The sequence below is a fragment of the Prionailurus bengalensis genome, chromosome B1 (assembly GCF_016509475.1).
Source record: "Prionailurus bengalensis isolate Pbe53 chromosome B1, Fcat_Pben_1.1_paternal_pri, whole genome shotgun sequence".
NCBI classification, from domain to species: domain Eukaryota; kingdom Metazoa; phylum Chordata; class Mammalia; order Carnivora; family Felidae; genus Prionailurus; species Prionailurus bengalensis.
The window spans coordinates 193,690,314-193,709,282 of NC_057344.1; the positions used below are offsets into that span (position 1 = coordinate 193,690,314).

An 18,969-nucleotide genomic window follows, 5' to 3' on the forward strand; every position below is an offset into this window, starting at 1 on the left:
GGGAGCTGGCAGGCAAACCAGTTTTCTAAAGCTCTCTTTGCCGTTCGAGTTGTGATCTCTAGTTGACAAGGAAGCAAATCGAATAGCTAAATGCAGAGCTTTCTGAGATGCTGAGATGCAAATTAGCCCCAACCACACGCAACTGTGGATTTAAGGTTGGCGTGCAAAATAGAGACTTTGCTTCTGTCGGGCTGCGTGAAAACCCACTTAGATAGATGTGCACCCTTGTTCTTCCCAGGCAGGCATTGTGTAAAGCACAATTGACACAGTCACAAATAAGACACTTGATCCCGCCCTCAAGGGGTTTTCAGTCTCCTGAGGTGGATGCACAGAAGGCTGTGCCTTGTTTGTAATCCGTGGTCAGTGGCGATACTGCGACAGACTAATTGGGTTATACATTTTCCGAGAACAGGAAGCCCTATCTTGGGTGTCTTTTATAACACTGATGGCCAGAACTATAATGACGGGTAATACTTAGCTTATTGCCAGTCACTGTGCTAAGCATCTGGATGTATCAGCTCATTTCAACCTTGTAACAGCTCTACAATTATTACCATTGTTGTTCTCTTCTTCCCTGAGACTGGGTAACTTGCCCCAAGTCACAGAGCAAAAAAAGTGCTGGCATTGGTGTCTAGACCCAGGCTGTGTGGATGCAAGTGTGCGGGCTGTATCATGAGGTGCGGTCCTGATGGATATTATTTCAGATTCGCAGCAGCCCTGGCCTTGGGATTTTCCCCACCACTTAACGATAGTGCTCTTTACTGGATGTTTACTCTGTTCCAGTTCCTGGTCCATGCCTTCTCTACTTTTATCCTCCCAGTGCAAGATGAGGCATCTTTATATGTGGTGAAACAGACATGGAGAGTTGAGATAATTTGCCTGAGATCACACAGCTAGTAGTAAATGGTGGAGCCAGAACTCTGGATACTGCATATGTTATATGGACATATATGGATATATGATATGGATATATGATATGGATATATGATAGGGATATATGATAGGGATATATGATATGGATATATAATATGGATATATAATATGGGTATATAATATGGATATATAATATGGATATATAATATGGATATATAATATAATATAATATAATATAATATAATATATAGTATAATATATATATACGATATCTAGAATCATGCAATATATAGCATCGTACAATACATACAATATATGGAATCATGCAATACACAGCATTTTGTGTCTGCCCTCTTTCACTTAGGATAATGTTTTCAAGATACCTGTTATAACATTTGTCAACATTTCATTCCTTTCTTTGCTAATAGTATTCCATTATATGGAGATACCACATTTGGTTTATTTATTCATCATTTGATGGACATTTGGATTGTTTCCATTTCTTGCCTGCTATAAATAATGAAGCCATGAACATTCATGCACAAGTCTTATGTAGGACCTTTTATTACTGATATTCTCCCACAATCCTTTCTCTCTCTCTCACACACACACATCAGTTAAAAGGGACAGGTTCTGAAATCTGAAGACACGGATTTGAACGCTGTCTCCAACGTGTATCAGATGTGTGATTGGGAAGATAAAGTAACCTTTCCGAGCTTTGGTTTTTCCATCTGTGAAATGAGGTTAATAACAGTAGCTGCCTGGAAATGCTCAAATGCTTCAAGTAGATAATGCACAGTGTTCAGTTCATAATTAAACACACAGTAAATGTGTGCCAGGTAAGCGATGGGAATACAAAGAACAACCCAAGGAAGATAATGTATCTGCCCATGGAGTTTGGAGTCTAATTGCTGAGACGTGAAAATATAATAACTAGACATAATGTAAAATAAAATAAAAATATGGTACTAGAGGAGTACTCAGCGTGAAGTTCACACCAGTTGAAAATTAAAAAAAAAAATGTATCTCAGTCTATAAAATGGTGACTTTTCAGTAGGTTGGAAGGCCTGGAGGCTTCTGGCTGGAGGCAAGACTCAGGTGGAAGTCCTAAGGAATTAACACAGATGGTTGGGAAGGAGTGCGGGGAGCGTGTGGGGTGAGAAGGAATTTGCAGGTGGAGGGGATGAAGGGCAAAGCTTGTCGAGTTTCAGGGCCGACGAGGAGGGCGGTGGGTGATGAGTGGATGAGCATCCTGGAATCCGCCCCTCTGTGTGCTGCCGTCAGACCACGGTGAGACGCGTCCACAGCCCGTGAGTTCCTGTGTCCCCCCACCCGTCCAGAACATGCGGTATTGTTCAGTGCTTTGATTTTTTTTTTGACAACTACGTGGGTGGACGATGGCTTACTTTTGACTCACCTTTTCTTGATTACAAGTGAAATAGAGAATCTTTTCATAGCTCTATTGACCATTTTCTGAGAATGATACTTTCATATCTTTTGCTTTTTTATATTTTATTGATTACTGATTTTTTTAAAGTTTTTATTTTATTTTATTTTTTTAATTTTTTTTCAATATATGAAATTTATTGTCAAATTGGTTTCCATACAACACCCAGTGCTCATCCCAAAAGGTGCCCTCCTCAATATAAAGTTTTTATTTTAATTCCAGTTAGTTGACATACAGTGTTATATTAGTTTCAGTCATACAGTATAGCGATTCAACGTGATTTTGGATTTTTACAGTTTATTATATATTCTAGTTACCAGTCCTCTCCCAGCCTGTCACTCATATTGAAGCATTGTTTAAGGTCTCTTGTGTCATATGGTCTGTTTCTGTGTTGATATATTCAAGTAGGTGGCTTGCTTCTTGTGCTTTATCCTTGTAGTGTGTTGTTGACAAAAGTTTCCCCTGTTCTGAGATCACATGTGGTATTCTGCTATCTTCTAATAGCTTCAACATTGTGTTTTTCTTCATTTATATGTTTAATCCATCTGGAATGTGCGTTTGGTCATGTGAGGTAGAATCAAACTTATTGATTTATTCCATGTGAAAAGCCAGTTGTTTCAACACTGCTTATCAAACAGTCCATCCTCCCCGCCGTCCCCAGCATGGCCATCTTGACCACGAACCCAGCTTCTGTCGGCTTCCCGGCTTCCCGGGCCGCAATGCTGTCTCGCTCTGAGTTCCATTTGCTTTCTTCCTTTCACATTATAACGTAAGAATGCCTTTGTGTCATTATAAACCATGGGCACACACTATTTTTAAAGATTCCTCTTTTCTTCCTAGTGGACCTACCATGATTTCTTGAATCATTCCTCTCTTTCAGCGCTGCGCATTGTTTTAGTTTTTATGCTGTTACGAAAGCTCCTATGGTGAATATTTTTGTGTATAAAGCATTTACATATTTTTGGATTATGTCTTTTGGATGGATTCCCAGAAATAGAATTACTGAGTCAAAGGGCATAAATATTTTTAATGCTCTTAATTCATGGCATATATTTATTTAAAAAATTACAGTGCATAAAGATTCTGGTAAGTTCTTGGTACTTTATTATGTAGTTGTAGTCAACTGGGCCATGACAAGTCTGAGTCCGAGAATGGCTGCCTTGTGGAAGCAATGAACTCAACAGATTTAGCTTTTCTTTTTTCTTGTTTGTTTAGCACATTTTTTGTATATTTATTTCTTCGGCCATTTACTAAGCAGGTATTATGTGCAAGGTTCCATAGTAAAGCAGGCAGCAGAGTCCTGCGCTCCCAAGAAACTTAACGTTTTTCAAGGAGGTAGGAAGACAATAAACAAATAAAATCGAGCGATAAGTACTTCCTGGAGGAAAAACACTGATGCGATAGTGAGTTGGAGCCTATAGATTGCATGGTCACAGATGACAAGGAAGCCGAGAGCTGAATGCCAAGGAAGAGAAAACCAGGCCAAGTAGAGTAGAGGAAAGGCATCCACTCGGTGGCGGAATGGGAAAAGCAAGGGGCCCTGTGGACGGGCAGAATGTGGCCCCGGAGCAGAAGCCAGGGCCAGGACCTGCAATGTGTGCTGACAGAGAAGTGAACTGAAGCCAGAGAGGAAGACAGAGTCCCAACCGCTGGGCAGTGTGCTTCCTGGAGAAATGGTGTGGAGGAGCCATGGGGGGTGGGGGGCTCTAATAGGGAGAGATGCAACCGGTGGACGTTGTTTAAAGGTCAGGCAGGCTTCTCTGCAGAGCACAGGCTCTAGGGGAACCGGGGGCCTGGCCGAGAGAAGCATTAGGAAGCGGTTACTGTTGTCCAGGCTGCAGTTCCTGGGGCCCAGACAAGGGGCGGGGGTAGAAGGAGAGAAAAACGTGGGTGGGTTCTGTTAAACGTTGAAAGGAGGGGCGCCTGGGTGGCGCAGTCCGTTAAGCGTCCGACTTCAGCCAGGTCACGATCTCGTGGTCCGTGAGTTCGAGCCCCGCGTCGGGCTCTGGGCTGCCGGCTCAGAGCCTGGAGCCTGTTTCCGATTCTGTGTCTCCCTCTCTCTCTGCCCCTCCCCCGTTCATGCTCTGTCTCTCTCTGTCCCAAAAATATATAAAAAAAAAAAAAATAAACGTTGAAAAAAAATTAAAAAAAAAAAGTTAAAAAAAAAAAAAACGTTGAAAGGAGATTCCTGGGGATTGCTGGCAGTTTCGGAGTGTGGGGTTAGGAACAGAGAGGAAGGAAGAACATGCCCGAAGAGGTTGGCCTAAGCGACTGGGAAACTGGAATTACATTGTTGAGATGGAAAAGAAAAAAGGCTCGGAGTGGGGTGGAAAGGAGTGTAGGTCCGGCTTTACACATGCTCCTCTGCCATGTCTCCTGGGTTCACAAATGGGGCAGCTGGAGCCACAGTTGAGGAGCCCCAGAGAGTACCTGAGGGTCGTGACACAGACATCCGCTGTCCCTGGCCAGTCAGAGAGAATCTGATAACAGAAATCTAAATGGAGAAGACAATGGAAGCCTTCAGCCATCATCAAGATAGGTTTATCTTCTGAATATGTTTGTTTTCTTGTATTTATCTTTGTGAACAAAAATCCTTTTTGCCTTTTTCTCAAGTAGGAAGAAAGAACAACTTGAGTTTTCTTTTCCAGTGGCTCCCTAATGCCTCAGCCCTGGCCCAGTCTTCCAATTTTTAGCTATGACTCCAGGAAGTATTCCTGTCGCTGGATTCAGGTGCAATTGGGCAGGTCACAAAAACAAGCTTTTGCATCTTGCAAGCGTTTCCAGAAATGTCCTCCTGCCCGCTGTGTGTATGTTGGAGCAGAAGATTTGTGCCTTGTTTTATGATGAGCTTTTCTCAAGATATATAGGTTGCTGCCTCATCCCATTATGCCGCATCTCAGGACCCCTTGCACCTAGGTGATGTGATGCAATATGAGGTACGGTGCTCACCGCCACAGAGGGGCCACCAATGAGACCGCTGCTTCTAGAGTAATGCCTCACCGTGTCATTTTCAGAGTGGATTATCGTGGGGTCCCCGATATATTATTTTTGATATGTTAGAGTGCATGTCTCCGTGTTGAGTAGAAAACAGGAAATTTAATTATGGAGAAAACATTAGTCTTCCTTCACGCCAGCATAATACAGATTAGAACAGGTACTCAAGCCCTGTGGATACGACCAAATGTCTAGGAATCAGAGTGATTAGGAATCAAATCCCAGTGCTGTGTCTTACTTGGTCTATGTACTTGGGTACCCCCCTGGGGCATCAGTTTCCTCATTTAAATTGGGATAACGAAAGTACCGCTTTGATTGGAATACTGTAAAGACTAGGAAATAGTTCATTGCAAAACTCGTAGCATTTTCATTGATTCATATATTAAATATTTAACACCCTTGTGTAACAGGCATGTGAGCAGAGAGTGGAAGTGTTTCACAATCATGAAAAGACAACTATTGTTTTTCTTCAGAGTTTGGAAAATATTCTTGGTTTTCTTTATTTTTTCCTTTTTTTAAAAAAAAATGTTTATTTATTTTTGAGAGCGAGAGAGAGAGAGAGAGAGCGCGTGAGCCAGGAGGGACAGAGAAAGAGGGAGACACAGAATCCAAAGCAGGGTCCAGGCTCCAAGCCGTCAGCACAGAGCCCGATGCGGGGCTCGAACTCACAAGCCATGAGATCATGACCTGAGCCGAAGTCAGATGTTTAACCAACTGAGCCACCCAGACGCCCTAAAATATTCTTGGTTTTCACTGAATAAATATTTAAATTGTGTAATTTAAATAATAAAAACATCAAGTACTTACTTGTGGCCTACCAGCTAGGTGTTTTGGACTATGGAGGCAAAATGTACGAGACTTGCATATAGATACTACCCTCATAAATCTTATGGAAACCCAAACTTTAAAAGGAAATTATTCTTTTATTATAGTTATGATAAGTCCAGTGGCAAAAAAAAAAAAAAACAACAACACTGAGTTCTGGGTGCACAAAACATGTATCCATTTTAGTCATTATTTTTAGATTATCGTAAATCACATTTCTCTTTGGAATGCTCACAATTAATTAACGATTTAGTAGGTCAAGGATGAAGATCGAAATACATGAATTTTCCCAGGTGTTTGGGGGAAAAGGCGCTGATGTGTCTTTTGCTCAAGAGCCATTATCTGCCAGTTGCCAAGTCTGGTCTTTCTGCCTGTTTTCCTGCCCTTCTTTCCCAAGGCAGCTTCCACTTGCACTAAAGAGTGAAATTCAGGGAGCACTTTCTGAAGGGAAGCCTTGCATTGTGAGTTGAACCCTGAGATATTCTATCAAGACACCTAGTTTACTGTTGGATAACGTGGCCTTTTAAAACTTCTCCGTTAAAATGATCGCTCGTGTTTATTGTCAAGTAAGATGCGATTTAGCTGAGAATGAGCGGAATCGTAGATGGCAGGAGAGAAGAAAAATGCAATCCCAGGGACGGGAGAATAAACACAGTCCCACAAAGATAAATAAAAAAGGGGCTGTAGAATGCTTTCCCTGCGTCCATCACGTGTTCCTGCAGTTAGCAGCTTGCCTGTTGGAGCAAATGATGCTTCCTTATATAACTCTCATTCTTGTGTCTCCATGTAGCATTCCACAGATGTGGCGGACAGCCTTGCTTTGGGCTGTGTCTTCAAGAGGGGTAGCCTCAAATAGTCAGTGCACTTAGCACTAACTGGATGTTGAAACAAGTAAGAGGATGGTAGATGTCTCGAAGAATATTGTTCTGGCTGAAGGAACATGATAATAGAGTAGTTAACAGGCGAAACTCAAAAGCCAGCATCCATGTGTTTGAACTCACTGTGTGATCTGAAGTGAATATTGAACTTCTCTGTGCCTCAGTCTTCACATCTATAAAATGGGCTTCTTAGAAGGACTTATAGGGTCGCTACGACATTTCACAGGGTTTATATCATTCAGTATGTTCAGAATGGTGCCTGGCATACAGTAAGTGCTCTGGAACTGTTGTCTACTGTTATTAAATGTGCTTAGTTGGGAATAAACACGGTTTGATGCAAGGCTCCCAGGTTTGAAGAAAAAGCAGCTGGGGATTAAGGAAGTGAATAAGACTTTTGTTAGAGATAACAAAATAAATAATTAGAGAACATAATTGACCTGCGCTCCCTTCGCACGAGGGGCCGTCCACAAAAGGAAAGGCACGAGATTGGGCTCCTTCACTGTCTCCTGTCTCAATCTAGTAGGAGTGTGACGGGCAAATAAATTTAGGGAAAGCCGGTATGGCCACACACACTTCTGCCTCTGTCCTTGAGCGTATCATTCTTCCTTCAGTGTCTCCTGAGAGGGGTTGGCCGACATGTGCAAAATGGGAGTGACCGAAATGGTAAGATACAAATTAATAGAGTGCTGTCCACGTGTGTGTACAAGGAGGTAGGGTTATAAGACATCATTATTTTCTAGAACCGCGAGATACTGAAGAAAGTCAATGCTCTTCTCATCTTCCTGTTTCCAGACCCCTTCATGCACTTGCTCCACTTTGACCTGTTTAAGTTTGTTTTAATAAAACACACACACACACACACACACACACACACACACACACATTTTTCAAGAAATAGATGCTTTATGTATGGTTTCATTCTTTGGAGGGGGTGTATGTGTGCCATGTGACCAGTGGTTGCCATGGTAATTTCTCATTATTGTTGAATTGAAAAATAATTACTCTGGCAAAAATCCCACATAACCTGTCAGTGCTTAAGTTACAGATGCCGGGGGCCAGCCCTCGCACCGGGGTCCTGGTTTTGGTGGAGAGGGACAGAGATGGGAGCAGGAGAGAATCTGGGATGGAAGGAAAATGCTTTTGTGGATTTTTTAACGTAATTAAGCCTCTCTTCTGCTATTTGACCTGAGTGCACCTCTCATCCTGATACATGATTTGGCTGCCAGTGGTTCTGGGACTCACCTGTGATGGGACAAAAGGACCAAGGATTTTAATCACAGAAATGCATATAGAAGCTTATTTGGAGTGGAGAAGCTTCTGTGGCATTTTTGCCTAATTAAAATATATGAGAATCACGGATACCACTCCCCCTTCCTGTGTTTAGGCTGAGTTAATTTCGTCTTTATTTACCTGGAGGCTACTCTGTGCTATTGTCGTTTCCCAGCTGTGGGAAAAGAATCCAGTTTTCCTTATTAATATTCACTAAACACTAAATATGTACTGTTCAGACACCAAACAACAGCAGGGATTGGAAGGACCTGTCTGTGTGGAAAAGGTGTGGCCCCGATCAGAAGCCTTGTGGCGGGATGTACACAGTGAGATCCCCACCTCCTCCCACGCTGGTTCAGTTTCGGGAGTTATTTTGAAGGACCACAAAGAGCCTATGCGTTCTTTCCTCTGTCAGTGTCAAGAAATAATCCTCCTTTTGGTTAATGAAGCCCCTGAGACACACTCTGCCTTCAGAGAATAATGGGCAAATAGTTTAATTTCATTTTTAATTTAATATTTTATTATTATTCCATTATTGAATCTTCTCTGGACTTTTAGATGCCCATCCTTCTCCGGGCAGGCTGGTCTCTGTTTTGTAATTATATTGATCCTCTTATTAGATCCCACTTGGAAAAACATTGCTTAGAAATGCACCTTGTTTCATCTTTGCCCACGCATCAGTCAGACCAGAAATCTTCCATTTGGAAGAACAGAATCCTCGTCATGTATGAGCCAAAATAGAGACCAGTATATACCCTGTGCCTCGGCACAGGGACTTTAGATATATGCCCCAGAGAATTTACACAGGTGCACAAAGGGACACTATAAAGATCCTTATCACAACAATGTTGTAATAGCAAAAAATTAGAAACTGTCTAGAGATAAGTAGCAAGATGCTTCAGTAAAATATATTACATGCATTCAGTGCACTACCATGTAGCTTATACAAGAGAATAAGAGGCTCTAATATATAAAATAGGTCTCCAAAAAGCAATGTTGAATGAAAAAAAAAAGCAAGCTTAAAGAAAGGAACATAATGTATGATACCATTTAAATAAAATATTAAAACCATAAAATAAGACTGTATATGAATGGAGTCATGTGTGTGTATGAATATAAAAGATGGGGGAGGAAGAGTCACTTGAACTCTAGGAGACAGTTGTTTATGAGAGCCTCGGGGAGGGGAGAAAAAAAACAGGATATGGGGACCCAGGGCATTTATTTTTATTTATAATTTTTAATTCCTCTTAAAGAGGAAAATAAGATGTCATTTTAATAATTGTTAATTCTGGATAATGGACCCATGGGTCTTTACAGTATCTTCTACTCTCTGTTTTTTAAAAAAAAATTAATAAGGTAAAACCACACTTACTTAAGTTACAGTCAGTAAAGTATATTCATTTAACCAACGTTTTGCTGAAAAGGACAAGAAAAATACCCAAGAGGTGGCACAGTAGAATGGCAACGTGGGTGTGAGATAATTTTGAAAATTTCTGTCTCCATGTGAACCTCTCACATGCAGGGGTGGTATATCCGCTGATGGAAAGCGAGACAACAGAGATGTGACAGAGAGGGGGCTTAGCTGGAACGCCATCTTGGTTCCCTGGCCACTGAGTTTACACTCTCAAAAGATTCCTACGAAATTAGAGGAAGAATTTGTGTGGGTACGGCGTCTTCGTGTGTGTATTCCATTCTTCTGTTCCTTTATTGGGTAATCTACAGGTGGGAGCTCTGCTGAGGATGAACAATACCTAATGCCTAGTCCCTCCCTTAAGCATCACGCCATTTACTACACAATTGTAAGAATGTGATTCAATCATAAGTTGATTTGCATTCTAACGGGGGCGTCGTTTTCCAAGTTTCCTAGCACAAGATTCAGTGAAAAAGGAGTGCCAAGACTGGGACTTGGCGTTTGCTGCACATTCTGGGCCAAAAGAGCAACCTATTCACAGACAGGGGGGGAGGCCACTGTTAACCAGGAACCCTTGGTTCAGGAAGGTAAGTTGCCCGAGGCCCATTGGCTACGCACAGGAAAACGACTAGTGCTGGCTCCTTTATAGTGTGGTAAGAATGGCTTTTCCCTGGATAGAATGTCTTTTTTTTTTTATTTTAAATTTATTTATTTATTTTGAGAGAGAGAGAGAGAGAGAGAGAGAGAGAGGCAGAGAATCCCAAGCAGGACAGCACAGAGCCCAAGGCAGGGCTCGAACTCATGAACTGTGAGATCATGACCTGAGCTAAAATCAAGAGTCGGATACTTAACCGACTGAGCCACTCAGGTGCCCCTGGATGGAATGCATTTTACCATATATATTCCAAATGTCGTGTCTGTTATCACTGCTAGTTACTGAGGTGTGTGCCCCAACCCGCAGCCTAGCAATAAGACCTTGTGCCTTGGTTGGCTTTTGAGGTCATTTACTGTAACCCTTATTTGGAAGTCCCAAAACATTGGTCTTGACTCACTCGTCAACCTCAAGGTGCTTTTTGGCTAATCTCCAAGTTAGTCTGACGTGAGGGGATTATCGCCTGCGTGAAGTCAGAGTGGTCAGCCACACCTCGTCCCCTTCAAACTTCTGACTTAGTGAGCTTCTCTCTGGAATCCTGGCTTCTAAGCAGCTTGGCAACTTTACTCACACAGCCTCCTACTGGTCAACTTGCTAAACTTGGCTATGCTCTCTGCTCTGGAAGGAGAACTGGGAATTTTGTGGTTCTTCCATTTCTCCAAAGACGGAGGCGCTAGGTTTCTGGTCAAGAGGCGGGGGTGCTAACCTGTAGGTTCAACTGTAGAATGTTAACCAGTCTGTCTGTCTTTATATCCCCTTGGCCTCTTACCGTTCTTCCCGTGACCAGGCAGAGCGCCTTCCGCCTTTGCAAGGCTGGTGTCATTTTAGGTGACTGACAACGTGAAGTTGAATGATGGAGGGACTGATTTGTCATCGTTGTCCACAGCGCATGAGGTGGCCGTGAGCTCTTACCACTAGGCACACTGTAAGATCTCTGCCAGAGGTTTCTTATTTGATTTCTCGGAAACCTTTGTGGCTGCATTTCAGCCAGCCTGGACCCCTAGCGTCATTATTATGCAAATGTATTCCCCCAAATTGCCTAAGGGATGCCAGGAATGATAGCCACAAAATGGAAGGAAGAGGTGTGCAAAGAGGAAGTTTATTGCCAGGAGAACGTCATGAAGTTGGGGGAAAGGGTACAGCATCTGAAAACACCTGAGTCAGAGGTCTGCTCAGGCAGAATTTCCTCTCAGCAATGCCAGCTGCCTTCGTCTTCAACTTAAGGTGAAAAACCACTTTTCAAGTAGAATTTGTTGAGGAAAATTATGGACTGGTAGTTCATCAATTGTAACAAATGTACCACTCTGGTGGGGGATATTGAGAATGTGGGAGGCTGTATTGGGGGGAGGCAGGGGATATAACAGGTATCTGTGCAGTCTGTCATAATTTTGCTGTGAACCAAAACTGCTCTGCAAAAGGAAATCAATTTTAAAAAATGGACTGGAGTTAGGCAGACTTTTAAGTGAACTTTAGATTTACCACTTTGTAGCTGTCTGATCTTTATTCAGTTTAACTTTTCTGAAATTCAGATTCTGTGTTTATAACTATTTTAAGGGTCAAATGAAACAATAATGGATAATAATAGCTTTCATTTCTTGAAAAGCTACTATGTGCTGGACAGTTACTTTTTCAGTCCTCAGAGTCCACCGAAATTATTATTCCCACTTTACACATGAGCAAATAGATGCAAAGAAGTCAGCTGACTTGACTAAGGTCCTCCCGCTGATAAGAGGCAGAATTTACATGTATGAAGTTCAATGTGACATTGAGGTTAAAGATGTCTGTTTTCTATAGGCTGCCTGCTCTGCTCCTCGGTAGCAATCAGGACAGTTGTGAATATAAGAGAGTTCAAGTCATGTACAGCACTTAGAAAATACCGGGTTATGGATACTACTATTAACCCAGACCCCTCCCCCTCCATCGTACCTCCCCACCACCATAATCTTTCCATAATCTGCTTCCTTAGCATACACTCCACGCAAGACTGGCCTATACTTGACATTTAGCAAGTTTTTTATTAAAGCTTCTCTCCTTTTATTCCCTTTCCTACATAAACACCTGTCCTCTCATAATTAAGGACTAATTCAAAAGCGTTATATATGTCTGTTTAGCAGCAGTTGACAATGATAATTTAAAAATATATAAAAAAATTAAGCCATTTTAGAAATATCAGCCAAGAGACAAAGTAGGGTCACAGCAATCAAGATCTCTTGAGAACTTTGGAGAGTGAGTTTCTTGAGTTGGGTTTGTGATGGTACAATAAAGAATTTCATTCATTCATTCATTCATTCTATCCGCCAACCCCCAATATATGTATTTTGTACCTTTTCTGTGTCTGGGATAATTATATATTTCATCTTTAGTTTTGAAAAGTTCTTCTAAGGTTCTTCACCAAAACCAATAGATTTTTTTGGTGTGTATGGTTACCTGATCTAACCTGCCCCTGCCGCACCTGTTCTGACACTTCCTGAGACCCAGACTCATCTTATGTTCCCTTGCAGTTGGTTGAATCATCACTTCTTGCTGATGCTCGGCTTATGCTCGGCTATTGCCGACACTCACTTGTCTAGGCAACGTGGCCCCTGTGCGGCTGCTTCTAAGCATTTGCTACCCCTCACTTCACCCGAGTCCTTCCCTTTTTCCCAGTGACTTCGGACCAGCCTTGGTTCTCCCTGGGCTTTTCCCTTCCACGGCTCCATTGCCTGGCAGAAATGCCAGAAACCCAGAGTTAGATTACGGAGCAATGGAGGTACAGGATCTGATCTAGTCACTGGGCCTTTAAATAATCACCAGGGCAAAAGAGAATGGATACATTTCTGTTCCGAGTTGCAGACAGGAGCCACTGCCAGGTAAATGGGCTACAAATAGTTGAAATTCTAGGGAAACCTGTTTGATTTATCAACAGGCTGCTTTATAAAGTACATTTGGGGTGCAGTTCTTTAAAACATGTGATGTCTCACCTCTTAAAAATGATACTAAAGACGGTAAGGCAGGGGCGCCTGGGAGGCCCAGTTGGTTAAGTGTCTGACTTTGGCTTGGGTCGTGATCTCTTGGTTCGTAAGTTCGAGTCCCACGTCGGGCTCTGAGCTGACAGCTCGGAGCTTGGAGCCTGCTTCGCATTCTGTGTCCCCCTTTCTCTCTGCCCCTGCCTGCTCACACACTTCTCTCCCTCTCTCTCTTGAAAATAAATAAACTTTAAAAAAATTAAAAAAAAAAAAGAGATGGTAAGGTAGAGTCAGGAAAGGAGCATTTTACTGATCTTCACCGTGTCCTGGGCATTCTGCTGGGCACGTTAGACTCACAAATGTATTTAATCCTCACACCCATCCCGCAAGATGATTATTGCTTTGTTGCCCTTGACCCATGTGCTCTGCCAGAGAATTGTCACTGTGCTCTTGCTATCGTTATCCTCAACGTGCAAGTTAGGAGGCAGGCTCAGGAAGGTGAGATACATTGTGAACGCTCACTTAGCTGGGAAGAGGGATGTAGCCTGGGAATGAGGGTTGCTGGCAGGATCGAGTTGCATCACTGACAGAGTACCGCCTGCCGAACTGCCCCGAGCTAAGCCGGATGCTGAGCATCCTCCGGGGCGTGAGTCCTGGCAACCGGGACAGGACCGCGAGGCAAGGAGCTGGACGGAGAAACCAATCTGAGACAAAAATCCTTCCTTTGCACTCTCCCTCCCTTCTTTCTAAATCCCAACCCCTGCCTCGGCGAAGTCTGCTAGAGAAAGGAGGCAGGCAGAAGCTGGGGCTCGGATGTCGGAGGGTCTGAGTCGGAATCCCAGCTGCACTCCGTATCGGCTGAGCGTACCTGGCAAGTTCCATTTACCACCCGTGCTTCGGTTCCTGCCGTTGTATAGTAGGGATGATACATGATGTGAGCAGCTTCATTCATTCCCTGAACGGCTGCTATTGAGTAATACCATGGGCTCGACGCCATTCAGGGGCCTGGGAGATAGAGCAGTGAGCACAGCACAGCCCCTCCTCAGAAGAAAATGATATGAACTAGAGAGGAAGGAGAAGAAGAAACAAAGAAACAGGGAGGTATTAAGGAGTGAGAGGGAAAATACACATGAAGCACTTAGAATAATGCTTGGCATGTGGTAAGCACTCAATAAATGTTAACTATTATTCTTTTCCCATCTGTGTAGCAATTTGAAAGAAAATAAACCAGTGTGCCCAGGCTCTCAGATAGGGTTTCTTTCCCCAGATGCCTCTTCCACTTCTAAGCCCACTGATTTTTCTAGAAACCCTGAGAGCTTCCACGGCACCCAGGCTTCGTGCTGTGGTCTCGGGCCTGGAGGGAGGCTGTCTGTTCGTTGCTCACTTGGCTGTCTCCTGCTAGTAGGTTTGAGCACTTTGAGGGGAGGGACCGGTCTCTCAATCAGCTGTGTACTCTGAGAGCCTGCACGTAGTAAGTGCTCAATAAATATTTGTTTTGGGGGGGAAGGGGGCGGGGCGGTAGTTTGTATGTGGAGCCAGGCATTGCCCCAGGTGCTTTTTTTTTTTTTTTTAAATTTTTTTTTCAACGGTTTTTATTTATTTTTGGGACAGAGAGAGACAAAGCACGAACGGGGGAGGGGCAGAGAGAGAGGGAGACACAGAATCGGAAACAGGCTCCAGGCTCTGAGCCATCAGCCCAGAGCCTGACGCGGGGCTCGAACTCCCGGACGGCGAGATCGTGACCTGGCTGAAGTCGGACGCTTAACCGACTGCGCCACCCAGGCGCCCCTGGGTGCTTTTATATTTACTGTGTTTTACTAAGAAAAGCGTCGGCTTTTGGTATGGTGATTGGGAGGAAGCCAAAAAAAAAAAAAAAAGACCCCAAGATTCATTTGCCTGAGCGGTTGCTTTTCTGGAACAAGGGACAGACAGCATCAACCTTCAGTGGCCCTTTAATTATTCTTGCCAGGACTGAACGCTCATTCCTGACGCCCGCCAGCGTCAACGGCTTCATGTTGTCATAAGCAGAGCAACTTAACGGGAAGGAGAGAGGCTTGCAGTGTTTCTGCCCCGGCCAAGCAGTGGGGGCTGCGAGCCCCTCCCTCCCTTGCCTCATCTGACAGACAGCTGCCGAGCATTTCCTCCTAAAGTCTGCCAGTAACCAGTCATTCTCTGGAAAAAGATTGTGCTTCAGATTTTTTTGGGGGGGTGGGGTGGGGTGGGTGTGGCTGGGCGGCTCAGTCGGTTAAGCGTCCGACCTTGGCTCAGGTTGTGATGTCACGCTTCGTGGGTTTGAGCCCCGTGTCGGGCTCTGTGCTGACAGCTCGGAGCCCGGAGCCTGCTTTGGGTTCTGTGTCTCCCTCTCTCTCTCTCTCTCTGCCTCTCCCCCACTTGTGCTCTCTTTGTCTCTCTCAAAAATGAATTAAAAAAAAAGTATTTAGGGGCACATGGTGTAAGACATAGAGCACGAGGCCAGGTATGCTTTCCCCTTTTGAATGCGACACTCTGCCTAATTCACAGTTACAGGAGCCCCCTGCCCCATCACGATTAACAATGATTTTAACTGCCTTCAACTGGGCCAATGTTCAAGTGTTTTCTGGATGAGCAAGAGAAAGGCTCAACCCAAGACAAACAGTTCACATGGATAGTTTGCATTCTGCTGGACTGCTCTATTTTTAATAATCATGTTCATAACAAGGCAACAAGACTGCCCGTAATCTTAAAACAACTCTCAAGAACCATCCACATGCATGTGATGGGTGTTTCTGCCGCTGCGTATCCCTCTGTATCATCTGGATAGACCCATGTGGCAAACACGTATCTCATGGGCATATTTGCACAGGGCAGGGCCACCAGTCGCACCAACCCCTTTTTGAGTTAATTATCTCTAAAAATGTACTCCCCTTAAGCTACTTGTGGTATGGTGGTTTCCGTTTGTAAAATCAAATTCTTAGAAGAGCAAAGAGAGACAGGGAGAGACAGAAAGAAGTTGAAGGCGTTTTACGTGGAATGTAAACCCTTTTGTTAAAAAATGTCACATTGGGGCGCCTGGGTGGCGCAGTCGGTTAAGCGGCCGACTTCAGCCAGGTCACGATCTCGCGGTCCGTGAGTTCGAGCCCCGCGTCGGGCTCTGGGCTGATGGCTCAGAGCCTGGAGCCTGTTTCCGATTCTGTGTCTCCCTCTCTCTCTGCCCCTCCCCCGTTCATGCTCTGTCTCTCTCTGTCCCAAAAATAAATAAACGTTGAAAAAAAAAATTAAAAAAAAAATAAAATAAAAAAAAAATGTCACATTGTGTTCCAAAGTACATTTATGAAATCTCCCCAAACACGTCCTCAAGAATTAATTTTCATCCAGTTTGCATTAACTCATTTATCGAATTGGAATTTGGTCCCCATTTGAGGCAATTAATTTGAAGAGTGACCACACGCTCGCCCACCCGCCTTCTAGAACACCCACACACATATGCTAAGTAACAAGCGAATGGTGACGGGGGTTTTCTTTCTTTTTCCTTTTCCTCTTTTGAGATATTTTCTGTTCTTGCCTGTTAAATAAATGATCCGTCTCTTTGCAGGATAGCGACAACCTCTGGTGGGACGCATTTGCCACTGAGTTTTTTGAAGATGATGCCACCTTAACCCTTTCATTTTGTTTGGAAGATGGACCAAAGCGATACAGTAAGAAAGCAGTTTATTTTTCTAATATTCCTTTTTTTTTTTGCGCCTGTAAGAAAGCCACAGGGGTCGTCAAAGAATAGCACAAGGCTGACAGGCCGACAGTATCCTCTCCGCTCCTGACGAGGCTCTTGCTTCCGATCAAGGCATTGTCGCCGGGTGGCAGGCAGAGTCGGCTGTGAGAGCTTTCCTTCGAGGCTTACAATGTTTGGGCACCTGCCTGTTTAGCGAGCGAGACAAATACGAACCAAATCACCCAACGATAAGTGGGAGCTGGATTGAGGAGTTTCCATCCATTTCTTTCCTGTGACCCTCCTTTATCCTTGACAGCTGGCACTTGAGACCCAGTGTTCTGCTTCTGAAGGTTCCTTTAAAAAAAGAAATCTTCAGTCACTGTACCAGCCACATCCTTCTAATTTCTTCTTATCAATTATCTCCGGTATTTATTTGACAAGTGCTATCTTTTCTTAGGGGCAGGGGAGGCCACAGCGGCTTTGAGCATACAGTTTGGGATTAGTGTTGACAGAATTATAGTTCCTTGTCTTTCCAGAGAGTGATAACTCTATAAAGATCCTCAAATTACTGCCTGTGGCACCTTGGGTAACAGCTGATCTGTCCTGATTAGGTTCAGCTAACTTGTCAGAGATCAGATTTGCTAGTTGTGCTATAAGACCAAGAGGCAAAGATACATCAGCACAAAAGCAATTAACGTCTGGTTAGATCAGAAAGAGATGTGTTTTCAGAAATCAGCGTTGCACGTATGAAAGGCTCTGTCAGAGGATAAGACATCCCGAATGTCACAAACACGGAGACGATGGAACCAACCACCGTATGTCTGAACAAGTCAATCCAGAGCACTGGGCAATTGTTAGATAATAAGGCTCATGATAAGCATGATGAAAAGGTCTGATTGTTGCTATATGTATTTCAAGGCTGCTAGAGTGTTGTTGTTGTTGTTGTTGTTGTTGTTTTTAAACTTTAGAGGAGTTTGGACAACTTAATGGTATTTGGACTTATTCTGTGACGGGCTGGTTAATTACGCTAACATATGCACGGTGATTTTGCCCAATGGCAAACTGGGGATGGCAGGACAACTTGAACTCGCTGCCCAATTGGAACTCATTGCCATGAGCATCTCTTTAGACTTCTTTGCTGTGGGCTTTTAAGGGCATGGGCATTTCCAGTAAGTGTTTTGGGTGAGGGGGGCTGTGGGTCTGCCAGACAGCGGGCTGTTTCAGAGTCATTCAACTTACTGACTCCTGTCATAAGCACTGGTGAGCCCACCTCGTGGGGTCCTGAAGAGTTAACTCGCTTTCCTGTGTGTGGGTGCCCCCAGGCAGCCTCACGCCCTAGAGAGTAAAAGAGTCCGGTGCAGAGAAGCTGCTGTTTCCGAAGTCCCGGGAGATAAATGAACTCAGCAATCCAACAATTACTCTCTCCCCAAAAGCCTGCCTGATCAATGGTGAATAATTTCGAGCCGTGCAGTCGTCCATCCTCTGAGCCTTCTTATTTTCTTTTGAGGCATAAGCTCAGATAACTTCAAGTTATCATTGTTTTATGTTCCTGTGCTTTTTCCTTTTTTTTTTTTCCTTTATTTTTTTTATTTCTATTTTTTGTGAATCCATCAGAGTCAGCTCAGGGAACTAGAATTACAGTTTTGAAGCCTGTACTAATACAGCAGGGGCTCGATCTTCCCTTTGCCCACCATCCCACCCCGACACCATTGGAGGGTAAGGCACGATCAGTATCCGTTTAAGATCTTAACCGATATCCGTGCACAGGAGTGAACGCCTGACTCTAAGCCATTGTTGTCCAGGTTCCTTTGTTTCCGTGAGCCAAAATATTTCCCGAGCAGAGAAGGGAAACAAAGATGATTGACAGTTTGGAGCGGAGTCTCATCAGCTGCTTTGCTGACAGCCTGGTGATGTGCACATGCTGCTGATGTGCGGGCAAGTGACAGCTGATTGACAGCCCAGGACGGGGAGACAGGGAAGATGAAGGATG

At 43.8% G+C, this 18,969-nt stretch overlaps 1 protein-coding gene across 11 annotated transcripts in view; it reads left to right on the forward strand.

Annotated features, from left to right (window-relative positions):
- LDB2 (LIM domain binding 2) overlaps positions 1-18,969 on the forward strand; it is a 381,770-nt gene that overhangs the window by 125,210 nt on the left and 237,591 nt on the right. For all 11 annotated transcript variants that reach the window (XM_043572892.1, XM_043572898.1, XM_043572897.1 and 8 more), the window contains exon 2: positions 16,866-16,968. In XM_043572892.1, coding sequence (XP_043428827.1) covers positions 16,866-16,968 — 103 coding nt within the window. The remainder of the gene's footprint in view (positions 1-16,865; positions 16,969-18,969) is intronic.